Here is a 14,483-nt window from a genome sequence, read left to right as displayed (position 1 = left end):
TGGCAATGCTGCTTTCTTATTTCTGGTACCGCGGTCTGTTTTCGCACATGCGCAGACTGAGATACACACAGTTAGTACATGATTGCCCTTTGTTTAGTACAACCTTCTCAGAGCATGACACAAACCGTATGATGGTCAGTGCAGGTGTGCGTCTGTGTGTGTGTGTGTGTGTGCGTTTTCTAAAGGCTCTGTTCATTTTAGAGTCCAGTTGTTGATTTCACTCCTCTTACAGCAGATCATTCACTGTTTCGGTCTCCAAATTCGGTCTGTTTTCGCACATGCGCAGACTGAGAAATCCAAAAGAAATCCGAATAAAAGTTTACATGCACTGGGAAATCTGATTACCGAGCCAGAAGCCAGCTCTTTATCCTATTTCTTAACTGGGTTTTTAAACCATACGCCGATCTAAGAAATCGAAGTACGCTGTTTACATGACCATTGAAGTGGTCAGATAACTGCAGAAGTCCGATTATGATCAGATGATTGTAAACACACTCATTGTTTTGGCTTTGAGATCCATGCTGGAGCAGTATCAAGCACTGAACATGCTACCTTTTATTTCTGTTTTATTCAAAGGTGAACTGCTGTTCTTAAAGAATAGCGTTCGTGAGAAAATGAACACCCGGATTTTGCAAGCTGACGGCGTGATTAATCCGTCATTCGTTGAATTCACTGAGCATGTTACTGTGGCAGCATAACAATGTTTGGTTGAACACCATTGTTTTTGTCACTCGCTTCAGATGAAAATTCAACGCACCTGCTGGGAGCAAATTATCTCCAGAAGATACATCACCGCAAGCTGGATGAGCCATAAATTCTGTTTCACAGTGTAATACTGTGTACTGCTCAAATCTAAAGAATACACACACACACACATGCGCTTCTGTAGAGTCGCCCATGGGCTCAGTTTCAGCCCCTGAAAGCTCACTTCTCTCCGCTGTGCACTGCAGCTTCCTCTCCTCAAAGCATCACCTGCCTCTGTTTGTTTGTTTATTTATTTATATATTTATTGGCAGGGTTGAACTCTTTCTCCCTCTGGAAGCTCTGCCTGTTGCCGTGGCAACTTGGCCCCCCGTATTTCTCTGTACAATTTCGGTCTAAGTTGACGTGGATTATCAGGACAGATAGAGCCTTTCCAAGTTGATAGAGAAGCACCATTCATTGTGTTTATGTACCAGCAGATGGTGTGCTGGTGATTTGCTGTGTGTGTGTGTGTGTGTGTGTGTGTGTGTGTGTGTGTGTGTGTGTGTGTGTGTGTGTGTGTGTGTGTGTGTGTGTCTTTATATTTCATGTTTTGATGGATTTTCAGTAGATTGAGAGTATCATCTGCAGAAGTGCTGTTTCTTTGTAGTAAATAAATGTGGACTACTAATAGTTCTCCGTCTGTTTGCTGATGAACTCTAGAGAGTAATTATTGTCATTTTTCTGTGATTTCGATATACATTACATAATTATTGTTCCGTGAGTACTACAGCAGGGCCTAATAATTTGGATACTCGTTTGTTACATTGCTATTCAGTTCAGCATTTGGAAGCCACATAAATTGTAACCTGAAATAAGGTTCACCAACAAAGATAAGAGAGATAAGATAAGATAAGATAAGATAAGATAAGATAAGATAAGATAATCCTTTATTAGTCCCACAGCGGGGAAATTCACAGTATTACAGCAGCAACAGAGCAACAGGAGTAAGGCACTCAGTAGTAGAAACTGTTAACTGCATAAACATCATAAATAATAAAAATTAAAGTTAAATCTCTAGACTATTTACAACAAAATAAGAATAATAATAAAAATAAGAGTTGCATAAAATCTGTATTGCACTTGTGAACATATTGCACAATGAAAAACGTTTGCATTCAGAATGTGTGTATATTTTGTGTGTGTGTGTGTGTGTGTGTGTGTGTGTGTGTGTGTGTGTGTGTGTGTGTGTGTGTATTGTGTACATAATTTAGAATGTTGTGTAAAGGCCTTTAGATACAGCAATATGCAAAGGTTTGAGCACCTCCTGGTCAAATGACATGTTTTGTTGATTTTCTAAATTAAAGTAAATCCTTCCCAGCGAACAAACTTAAGTGTGGTATTTTAAACATAGCAAGTTTGACAAAAATGAATCATGCAATATAAAATGTTCTGTAACTCTTCAATATGAGCAGCAAATAAACAGTAATTGTGCATTAAAGTGTACAGTCGTGTGTTATATCTAATAGGATGTGTGCAATACTTTTTATATGTGGAAAACGGAAAAAAAATAAATGGAAAGCCTGAGCTTCACCTCAGAGCAAACAAACTGCAGCACTTTTCATGTGGCTGTCGCAGCAAAAAGCTAAAAAAATCTTGTCTGGAAAGACTTTAAATTATTGAGCAATAAGAAAAACGCTCTGTACAAAATTTGAGATGAGAGTCCACACTGTCCTCAGCTTGCCTCAGGTGGGAATATTAGCTCAGATCTTTTTATTTAGACAAAATCACAATTATAGGTTTTTCCTCTGTATCAGAGAAGAGTCTCCTCCGCAGTCTGTTTATACAGCTCTGCAGATACTACAGCATCGAGGTCTTTGCATTAGAGTAGAATATTAATTTAGATATAGTTTGGAATGTTGTAGACAGTGGGGAGGTGTGATCTTTGTGGAGTTTCTAAGGAGTTTGTGTTCCACTCACATGCACATGAGGAAAAAACTTGACAGGACAGAAAAGCTGGTGTTTTGACAGATGTGAAGAACGCAGATCTAGAGCGGCCCATGAAGCGCTGATTAATATGGAAGCATATGTGTTCCGTCAATCTTTTGAAATGTTACCGTTTTTAAGGGAAATTTCATGAATTCTGGAAGTGTGGAATTGAATTGTTTCAGTGAGGTAAGGCATTTCATAATGAAGGGTTAAAGGATCACTCAATACAAAAGGCTGCTGATGTTAGGGATGACGTTTCTTTGAATGCCGCATGATCCTCACGCCTTCTCATGTGTCCTTGTAGGCCCAGCGCAGGAGATGGTGGCGCGGAACCAGGCGCTTCAGAACATGAGGAACGCTCGCCTCCTACAGCAGCAGCAGCAGCAGCAGCAGCAGAGCCAAGGCATCCTACAGATGACCCCAGTGCAGAACTCCGGCCCCATGCCTGGTCAGGGCGAGATGGGCGTGGCCTACGGGAGCCAGGCAAGTGGCCAGACGGGCATGTACCAGGGCATGAACTCGGGAATGGGGCAAATGCTCCAACCTCAGCACCACCCGAACCAAGGTGGCATGGGCATGGGGCAAAGACCCTCGGGCAACAACACACAGGGGATGGTAGCGGGCGGGGCTGGGGGTGGCGGCTACGGTCAAGGCATGCTAATGAACCCCGCGCTGTCTCAGCAGCAGATGAAGCCGGGCGGTGTCGGGCAACCGATGGCCAAAGCCCAGGCACAGAGACTGCAAAGCATGATGGGTGGTGGAGGCCAGGGGTGGCCCCAACAGCAGCAGCAGCAGCCACAAAATCTACAAGCCATGGGCGGAAGGACTACAAACGACATGGTGGCGTTTAACAGCAACTACCCAATGCAAGGCGGCCAGCCATCAAGAATGCCCAAGCAGCATTTTGCCCAAGGGATGGGCGGCCAGGGCATGGTGGACCCACGGGCCATGAACCCAGCTGGCATGGGCGGACCCATGATGCCGCACATGGCTGGCCAGCCACGGACCGGCCAGCCGCGAGGCATGGTGATGCCCGGCATGAGCCAGGGCAGCATGCCCAACATGACGGCTTTTGGACAGGGCTCCGCCCAGGCGATGCCGGGGGCAGGGCCAGGGGGAGGGGCTTACATGTCAGGCGGTCAGCCACAAGGCTACCAACGGACGTCTAATCAGGACCTGGCATACGGTTACGGCGCCCAATCGGGAGCCGGAGGCGGGGTCTCTTTCGGCCTTTCGGATGGTGCAGAGCTGGACTCGACGGACGGTTGGATGGAGGATTTTTTTTCCAGCCAATAGCCAACATGGAAACATGCTAAGTTTGGGACAGGCCGGGAAAAAAAGTGTTTCGTTTTTTTTTTTTGTTTGTTTGTTTGTTTTAGTTTTTTTTTTTTTTTTTTTGAGAAAAAAAGGAAAGGATTTATGGATGTGTTTTGTTTTCTTGTTTTCATTTAATGTTCTACAATTTGGGAAGAATATTACATGTTGTGTATTGTACGTGTGCTGTCACTATATTTAAACCAACAATCTCTGAGCTATGCTCTCCTCTAGAAGCCGAGTCTCTTTAGACTTATTGATGTGCCCATCTTTCCTTCAATTCTGCAGTGTTTATTTTAATGTAAAGATTCTGATTCAGTTTCCTTCAAACTTTCCCGCAGGACTGTCACACTGAAAAACTGAAGTGAATTCTGAAACGGAACGAGTTTTGTTCGGTTTTGGTTAGACGAGATGTTAGCCCTCATCCGCAGAAGTCTGTTTGGTTAGTCAACAACTAAGTGTGAAGTGTGTTTGTGTGTGTGAGAGAGAATACATGAACAGAATACCACCACAGTCACCTTCCCAAGAGATCCCTGTTCTTTAAAAGCCAAACATCATCCTCCTCTTTCTTTCTCTGTTCTTGTGTTACATCTCTTTTACTTCCTCCTTCTCTCTGGAAACTGATGCTGTGGCCCATCGCTTTGCTTTGCGTGTGCGTGTGTGTGTGTGTGTGTGTGTGTGTGTGTGTGTGTGTGTGTGTGTGTGTGTGTGTGTGTGTGTGTGTGTGTGTGTGTGTGTGTGTGGCTGCATGTGTTTTTGTTTGCACTGCAAGCATCATGATTTGTTTTCCCTTAGCTTGTGTATCATGGATGTTCTGCTGTAGCTGGGCAACCAGTGTTAGCCATGTGTCTGTATGTGTGTGCGTCTTAACAGTAATCAAAGAGACTTGGCAGCTACGAATTTATCTCTCCACCTTAAATCAAAAAGCTGGAAGAGATTATGTTTTTCTCATAAGTCATATGGCAGCTAGGAACACAAGCATGGCATCACCCGTATGGGCCGAAAACACACAGTTCTCAAACACAACATCCAGAGCTGGGCTGTGAATGCGACGGCTTCTACAAGTGACTTTGGTTTGTTTTATTTTGTCTTTCACACAGAAAAGAGAGCTAAAATAGAAATGACCGTTCCCATCTGATTGGAAGAATTCTGCTTGTTTTGTTTGAGCAGATATTTCAGATCTGTCGTCTTTGTCCTCTTTTATTTCGCGCAGTGCTATACAGAAGTCAGAGCCCCCCCCCCCCCCCCCCCCCCCCCCCTTTATTTTTTTAATTTCCAATAAATCGACTGTTATGCACAAGATATTCATTATTTCAGTATCAGCAGAGGAATAGGGAGAAAACATGTGCAACACTTACACAAAAGCCTCAACGAAACCTTCTGTAGTGTGTCCACACTTTACTTCTCGTACAGCTTCCCTTCTTTTCAGAAGACCTGCTTTCAGCTTTTCAAAGAAATCTGCAGGGATGTTCTTCCACAACTCCAAAGCTGGTTGTTAGGAATTCCATCTTTCAATAATGTGTTAAATTCCAGTTTTGAAAACTCCTGCCCCCCCCCCACCCCCCCACCCCCACGTATTTCCCCTCCCTTAGCCAGGTGAAGTTTTCACACCTAATCTCCTCAGAAATATTGACTGACTCAGAATGAACTTCCGTTTAAGGGTCATTTGGTTCTCTGGCTACTGCACTTCTGCATCTGCGTATCTTTGAACACGTGCATACGTTTGCATGGTTATCTGCCAAAGTACTTGCACATGAGCATTACTTAACATGAGCGTGTGCACTAGGGGGAAGTGTCCGAACCAAAATGCAAAGAAAAGGACGAGGCAAGTCTCACGTTTTTCCTCTGCTGTCCCCAAGAATGAATACTAACCGCTCTGTTTTGTGCTATTTTGATTTGGGCCCTCGATGCTACCAATCAGAGTTTGCTCTGCCGTTTCGCACGACGCGTAGCTCAGATTTTTGGAGGTGTGTGAACCCCTACCCTTGCCCATGAATGTAGATATATTTATGTGCATCTTCGCAGAAATATAAATCAAATCTTTTGACACTGTATTTTGGCAGTAATTCCAATTCAGATGTGTTTTTATCTCTATTCTCTCGCTAAACTATATTCCAGAAAGGGGATCGTCATCGGATCAAGCCCACTGCTTCTACAGGCCTCAGTTACACACATTTTAACAGTCTCTCTCTCTCTCTCTCTCTCTCTCTCATTATGAGAGAGGTTCTCAAATTGTAAACATTTCCATGTGGTTCATATTTGTGACCGATTGTAAACCCTCTGTATTCGACCACCTGTAATTTGGTATTGCCATCCATGCCTGGTGAACCACGTCCACAACCTTAGCTTGTCTTTGTCTTTGTGTGTTGTGTTCCAATATATTGAGTTTCACGGCGTCTACCATCGTTCCTCCATACCGTAGTGTCCGACCCAAAAGCCTCTGTTTTCAGCACGCTGGGAAGATGTGACTCAGAAATCCTGCAGAAAAGAAGAAGAAGAATGGAAGGTTATCCCCCTTGGTGTGTGTCGTGTCATGGCTAGTCTATTTAAATCTAGTTTGATTGTTATAACCTTCGAAGGAATGTAATGGGTGACTGCTCTTTTTTATGAATTGAATTTCTTCATCAAATGGAGGTGGAACACATCCACAGCATCCGCAGTGTTTCAGGAGTGTTAAGGCGTCGTAGTATTGCTGTTGCTCTTTTCAGAGGGTTGACGGACGTGACGGGCCCTCTCCAGCCTCGTTCTTAAATATCAGCTATCCTGGGACCAAGTCAGACAAGATTTTTTTTTTTTTTTTCGTTCGTCATTTCTGTCAAAGTCATCAATGTCGTCTTTTTTTGGCTTTTATTTTGTACTGGTGCTGATTATATATGTGATGAAAAAGATATATATATGAGAATGGCTATTTGTAAATATGTTTTTACTACTTTAAATACACCAGAAGATGTGTCTCTACTCTCTGTAAAGATATTACTGTTTGTTTAAGATAGAGTATTTTTATTTCATTTTTTTCCACTCTTAAACTCATCTGAGCTATACCATTGCACTTCGGACAATGTCTTAATACTAATGGGTAATGTAAACTTTCTCTAATTTTTATTTTGAAGGTTTTTTCTAGTTTGAGGATTTCAGTCTGTACCTAATGCAGTGCTTTTTTCTCTTTCCCCCTGTACAGAATTATGAAAATGGTAACACCAGAGACTTACAAAAAAACAAGTTTTTGTTTTTCAGAAAAATACAATAAAGAGAGAATTTTCTCGCTGATCATATGAACCAAACTGTGTTTCTTCTTGATCTGTTTACACACACAAGAGTGTGAATATGACGCCTGAAAATAGGAAACCGAGGTAGCCGAGAGAAAAACACCGAACAAAGGGTTGATGGAGAGATTACAAGGTGGAGTGAATGGAAGGAAGACACAAGGAGGTGACGACCACGGGCGGTTCTGCTCCTGGAGAAACATTCCTGCAGAGGTTTCAGACCAACTCTAATCAAGAAAACACTTGGGCACGCTGTTCAGCTCACTTACTGCCAGTACTACAGAACATTGGCAAGCGCGCACATTTTTCCCCCTAAACTCGCTCCTCTTCAGATGCCCTGATGATCCACTTTCTCCAAGATTTCATTACTTTTGCACACCGTACAGAAATGAACACTCGTGTAACGGCGTTGGAACCCCTCATAACCTGTTTAATGAAAAACATTTAGCCACAGGGAGTGGGGTGGGAGCTTCCAAACATGCATGTTTTATGACTGCAGAAAGAATTTTCAGGCATTTCAATGCAGCCCCCCACTCAGTCATGCTTATAATGAGCTCGTCAATGTTGTGTAATGTTATGTAATTATGAATAAGGCAGTTAAGTGATAATCTACATTTTGGAGAGGAGCTCCTTCAGAGTGATTTCTTTGAGTATTAAGTGTTAAGTTAACTAAGTGCAGCAGAAAAAAACAGAGAAAAGCAAAAAGTTTGTTACTTCGCTGCCACTCAATACCATAAATACTGCAGGTGTTACTATTAGAGGAGCCTAGAAACCCAGAATCACTACATCCGGACCCATGTACATACAGTTTTCCTCAGAATATCACCAGATCGTTCGAATCGTGAGCAAAATACCAATATTGATACAGCTATCTAACACTGCTGTTCACTGAACTGATGTCAGGGGCAGTCGTGGGCTGGAGGTTAGGGATCTGGCCCTGTGCCGGTTCGATCCCCAGGGCCGACAGTCCATGACTGAGGTGTCCTTGAGCAAGACACCTAACCCCCAACTACTCCCCGGGTGCTGTGGATAGGGCTGCCCACCGCTCCGGGCAAGTGTGCTCACTGCCCCCTAGTGTGTGTGTTCACTAGTGTGTATGTGGTGTTTCACTTCATGGATGCGTTAAATGCGGAGGTGGAATTTCCCCGTTTGTGGGATCAAAAAAGTATCACTTATGTCATACGACTGGCAACAAAACATCTCATGGAAGGTGCTTCCTTGCTTCCAACATGTATGCAGCATTATTTATCTTTTGGCTGCTAAACGACCTCATAATTCAGAGAATTCAGTGGCCCAGTACTCCAGTGACAGTGTTCACAGGATGATATTGTAGTTTACCACAGCGGTGGTACTACATTAGTGTTAATTAAAAAAAAAAAAAAAACACTTCATTTTCTCATAGACAAAATATGTTTAAATTAAGAGTCCCTAATATAGGCCAGATGGCTACTACAGAATGACTTCAACAGTCTTTAGACGCACTCATTTTTTCACCAAGCAATATATTATTTAAAAAATGACATGCTTGCGGGGCCCCCTGGTGGTTCCGCTTTCAGCCAGACGCGACCTCACTCATTACAATGTAATAGAAAATGCCTTTCAGACTGGGAGCAAGAAAGGGAGAAAACAGGGGTCTGAATAGAAAGCTACCCGCCTACTGTATAGCAGCAGCATTGCTGGATTAAGTCAGCATAGTGCACATGGCGTGTTAATAATAAAGGAAGAAGTGATGGAGCTGAAGAGTGAGAATGAGGAAGGGAGCAATGCTGGAGAGGAGACAGCTCATTAGCATAATTAAGAGCACACCCATAAAGAGCAGTGCTTAATTTTGTTTCACCATCAATCACGATTCCTCTCTCCTCTACCTTTTATTGTCTGCCTCTCTTTTCTGCCTCACCCTCTCTCTCTCTCTCTCTCTCTCTCTCTTTCTCTCTCTTTCCTGATCATGATGAATGGAGAGGTATGTGCGTGACACCATCATTATTCATCTTCAAGGGTGAGACATCCTAGAAAAAGAAAAGGAGAGAACAGAGGATGAGGTTTGTTTGGTGTTGGGGGGGGGTTGGGGTTGCGGAGAGGGGTTGGGGTTGCGGAGGGGGGGGCTTCAGACTGGGGGAGACAAACTTACATACACACACTTAAACGCACACACTCCTCATCCCCATGGGGAATCCTGCTAAATGGGGTTACGTTGTCCCCCGGCACCTTCTCCATTAGTTGAATAAAGCCAGCTTTAATCTTATCTAATAAAAGCAGGCCAGACTCTGAACGAGCTGTTCACCATCTGGAACTGGACACTAATCACAAGCAAACCGAGCAAGTCAGAGTGCATGGACAGTTTTTTTTTGTTTTTTATTAATAATTATCATCACTGTTAGTATTTTTTCCGACATAGAATATCCAGAGCTTCTTATCTGTACCTGATTATGCTTTGTAAATCATGCCATTGTGTTGCTCCTCTGCAAATAATTGTACAGTAATGATCCATGTGATTATTTTAATCTATGTGATTATCACCTCAACAGTCAACAGATTGCATAAGCACCTGTGATTTGGTCAGTGGATCACAGTGAAAACCGCACAAATAATTCAGGAGGGAGTCCTCCTCCTTTCAGAGGCCTAACGGCTTCTGAGAATTAAAAAAAAAAAATACACGTCATTTTTTGAGTTTTCGTTTTTTAACAGAATCAGAATTCTTGACGTATTAAAACTCTTGGGAAAGGATAAAATCTCAAAACGGCCAGTGGAAATTTTCCTGTGGTGTTTAGATTCATACAGCCAAGCCAGCTGTCCCATTGTTTAGCCCTTCAGGACATGGACACGCTAGTTTCACTACCAACATAATTATGAAGGGACAATGGAATCTGTCCATTCCTACTTTGTGGTTTTATACTAAGTATAATGAATAGTAACTTCAGTAACCGAGGATTTAACAACAGTGGAATCACCTCATTTTGATTTCCAGTGGATGGGACCACTTTTCTGAAAAACATCATTCTAGGCCAGGGTGTCAAACTGCGTTCCTTCCAGTGTAACAAAAGTAGGTCACAATGTCAAAAGCTGACACAAGATTCAGAGTCAGTTTCTCACACGTTAGACTGTAAAGCTGACACCAAAAAGTTCATATCATCCAAATGTGACATCTCAGCATTTAGCCTAGCCACCTAGTATTTAAGTCGGTGTTAAGTATATCGCTGTTATCGGAGGAAAACCTTGTATCTCCAGAATGGTAACTTCACAGGAGAAGGAAAAAGGCTACTTTATTTTTAATGTAAGTCAATGGAACCAGACGTTTTCCAAGTCATTTTGGGCTGTTTCTGTTGGTCTATTCTTCATGAATTTTACGTATAAGGTAAAGGGCAACAGGCACACTCAAATTATGTCAAAGCTAAAAAAAAGACAAAAATGGAGATAGAAGGTTTTCTTCTGACAGCAGCGATATGCAATTAGCAGCTCAAATGGCCAATGAGAGGTCCATATATTACTTTGGCAACATTTCTGCTGAACATGAGTGCCTTAACGTGTGCCACAGACATGAAGTCTGAAGGAGTGTGTTCCACCATCAGCAGAAAATACTTTATCTTGTGTGGAAGATCTGCGTTTAACTCAGTTGTGATTTAACCCATGGTGGCCAGTGCAGTCTGCTCCCTAAAAGAAAAGCATGCACTATAAATGTGCTCCTCTGTCTGCATCCTCTGTACTTCTAAATTTGTTGTATTGTCCTGTTTAATCAATGACTGATAAAGTCGCATCCGGGCGGCATGGTGGCACGGTGGGTAGCGCTGTCGCCTCACAGCGAGGAAGGCCTGCGTTCGATTGCCTGGCCGGGTGTCTGGGGTCTTCTCTGTGTGGAGTTTGCATGTTCTCCCCATGTCTGTGTGGGTTTCCTCCCAAAGACATGCAATCAGGCCAACTGGACATGCTGCATTGCCCCTGGCTGTGAGTGACTGTCTGTGTCTATCTGCCCTGCGATGGACTGGCGGCCTGACCTGGGTGCATCCTGCCTTCTGCCTGATGACCGCTGGGATAGGCTCCAGCATGTTTAGCCAAACCTCTACACAGTTGAGTCTCAAATTTTATGTATGTTTAGTCTATGTACATTTACATGCATGCAGGGTTTAGCTTAATGTGTCAACTACTATTTCCGTTACACCAGGTAGTGCATCTTAGTATTCATTCTTTTTAGAGAATGCTAATCTCTGCAGAGCTGCGGGCTGGAGGGAACCCAATCTGACACCCCTGTTTTAGGCCTTCCGGGAGTCTCACCTGTCGCTGACTGTGAAGGCAAGCCACAGTTTAACCAGCTGTTAAAAAAGGTAAACAGTGGCAGCAGCTCTATACCAGGGCTCCTTACTCATAGAGTACAAGGTAAAACTTGTTAATGTCTGGTACAAGCTTTAAATAGAATGTATGGAATTTATTTTACATCTTCAAATGTCCATTATTTGATAGTATTTAACTAATCTATAGAGGCACAAAATTAGCATTTTTAGTTTATTTTATTTATTTTTTTGACAGAGTTTTGAAATGTATGGCCCAAACTGAAGCTTTACCTCTAAGACAGGTCGGCACTTCAGTAATGTGATTTATCAACACACGCACACACACACACCTGAGTTATACTGTGTGTGGTAGTAGACATATTGCTGCAAAGAATGCATTAATGACGTTAATGCAAATATCTGTGATTCAATAAGAGCTCTACTTTATAATTGCTTGGTAGGTTTCAGTCACTGCAGAGAAGTTGGATCAGCCAGTTGGGTCTGAATTATGTGGCCTCCAGGCTCTGATTACATTTGTGTGTGTGTGTGTGTGTGTGTGTGTGTGTGTGTGTGTGTGTGTGTGTGTGTGTGTGTGTGTGTGTGGGTGTGTGTGTGGGTGTGTGTGTGTATGTGTGTGGTTGGTTGATGGATGATCTGAAAATACAGAGTGCAGCAGAGGCACCAGATACAGCAACATCATAAGAGAGAGGGAGTCTGCGTGTGTGTGTGTGTGTGTGTGTGTGTGTGTGTGTGTGTGTGTGTGTGTGTGTGTGTGTGTGTGTGTGTGTGTATGTGCTGCTGTGTGCTATTTGTGATTAATAACCCTGACGCACACAAAGCTGTGTGTCCTCATAGATCAGCAAGGAGTCCTTCAAAAAGTTTGGAATGTGGTGCCCTCTAGTGGTTTTATGGGAAGAACAACAGATGGGGCCATTTTTTTTCTAGGCTTAAACCTAGTGCTGGGCTAAATGACATCATTACAAAACCTTTTAGTTTAAAAAGTCCCTTTGAGTGTTCAAGGTGCAAAGACCCTGATGTTCTGCAAAACCAGCTAGTCTACAGTGACGGGACATTCCAGATTAATAAGCTAACCGTATGTTTTTAATTACACATCCTTACTGAACATTTCAAATGTAACGATTATCAAGTCAAATCTACTGTCGATGCTACACTAATGTTTACAGGAGATATTTGCAACGATTTATCAAAGGGTAAAGTTGCTGGAGTTCTGCCGTGTTTACTACAGAAACCCATGAATTATTCAACAAAAACCGATGTACAGGATTTTCCTCTTATCTCAATTGTGGCCAATCAGCTAAGGCATGTTTGGTGTATCACTCAGAATCTTTACATCTATGAAAAATAATCGAAAACCTGCAGCAAAACAGCAGCGGCAGGAAAGCTTTCTTTCCTTAGGGAAATTTGGTATCATTCCCTGCAAGATGACAAGAGGCAGAGTTGTTTGAATATATTTACATTTTTAAAAAAATGTAAAAAATATTTAGCACATGCATTTAAGGACCACATATATTGTACATATGTTTTTAGTTTAAGTGATACTTTTTTAATCCCACAAACGGGGAATTCCACCTCTGCATTTAACCCATCCGTGCAGTGAAACACCACATACACACTAGTGAATACACACACAAGGGGGCAGTGAGCACACTTGCCCAGAGCGGTGGGCAGCCCTATCCACGGCACCCAGGGAGCAGTTGGGGGTTAGGAGTCTTGCTCAAGGTCACCTCAGTCATGGACTGTCAGCTGAGGGGATCAAACTGGCAACCTTCTGGTCACAGGGCCAGCTCCCTAACTGCCCCTGACTTTGAATAAGCACACACACACACACACTTTGTAAGCTGATTATAGTCCTGGGTCACGCAGAGCAAATATACCATAATTTATAAATATTATATTTTTTGCTAGTACATAGCAAAAAGCTACATTTTGCACACTTTGGATCATAAAGCACCATATGGCATCCCTGCTAGCTATACAGCATGACTATGTAGCCAAAGACTGTACAGCACTGGATTTGAGAATATCCCACTGGATGTATTCAAGATTCAAGATTCAAGATTCAAGAGTTTTATTGTCATATGCACAGCAGAACAGGCAGTTACACTGTACAATGAAATTCTTACTTCGCTGTTCCTCCATTCACCGAATATAATCTTAAGAGAATAAAAAAAGAAAATATAAGAATAACTCTAAAAACAGCAGTAAAAAGTAAAAGTAAAAATGTACAGTATGTGCAAGTTACATGTGCGTATGTGCAAATATGTAGAGCAGCTGTTCATAAAGTGCATCAAGTAACAGATGCTCTGTGCAGGTAATAGATGTAAACAGTAAATGTTGTTCTGTGCAGGTAATAGATGTAAACAGTGTTGTTCTAACAGCAGCAGTGCAGTGTAGGTAAGGTGCAGTTATTGAGTGTGAGGTTAATCCAGTTCAGACTGGGAGGGGGGAAGAGGTAGTAAGTGAGGTGTTCACCAGCCTGATGGCCTGTGAATAGAAACTGTTGGTCAGTCTTGTTGTCCTGGACTTCACACTCCTGTAACATCTGCCCGAAGGTAGGAGTGTGAAGGGTCTGTGCTGGGAGTGTGCTCTGTCCCTGATGATGTTTTGTGCCCTCCTGATGACCCTGGCATGATAAATGTCCTGTAGTGAGGGGACGGCTGCTCCTGAGATGGACTGGGCAGTTTTGATCACACGCTGGAGAGCCCTCCTGTCCTGAGCAGTGCAGTTTCCATACCAGACCGTGATGGAACTGGTAAGAACACTCTCGATCGTGCTCCTGTAGAAGGTGCTGAGAAGTTTGGCTGGCATGCCAAATTTCCTCAGTCTTCTCAGAAAGTACAGTCGCTGCTGGGACTTCCTGATGACGAGGTGTGTGTTGTGAGACCAGGTGAGATCCTCACTGATGTGGATGCTGAGGAATTTGAAGGTTTTCACCCTCTCCACCTCTGTCTCA

General features: G+C 43.0%; 1 protein-coding gene across 2 annotated transcripts in view; it reads left to right on the top strand.

The window, feature by feature from the left end:
* maml3 (mastermind-like transcriptional coactivator 3) overlaps nucleotides 1-5,220 on the top strand; it is a 173,051-nt gene extending 167,831 nt beyond the window's left edge. For both annotated transcript variants that reach the window (XM_037538413.1, XM_017710203.2), the window contains exon 5: nucleotides 2,975-5,220. In XM_037538413.1, coding sequence (XP_037394310.1) covers nucleotides 2,975-3,966 — 992 coding nt within the window. In that variant the 3' untranslated portion in view covers nucleotides 3,967-5,220. The remainder of the gene's footprint in view (nucleotides 1-2,974) is intronic.
* Nucleotides 5,221-14,483: the final 9,263 nt, after the last annotated feature.

The sequence above is a fragment of the Pygocentrus nattereri genome, chromosome 5, assembly GCF_015220715.1.
Source record: "Pygocentrus nattereri isolate fPygNat1 chromosome 5, fPygNat1.pri, whole genome shotgun sequence".
In the NCBI taxonomy this organism is placed as follows: domain Eukaryota; kingdom Metazoa; phylum Chordata; class Actinopteri; order Characiformes; family Serrasalmidae; genus Pygocentrus; species Pygocentrus nattereri.
The sequence above is the reverse complement of the archived record's forward strand: the minus strand, read 5'-3'. Positions and strand labels throughout refer to the sequence as shown.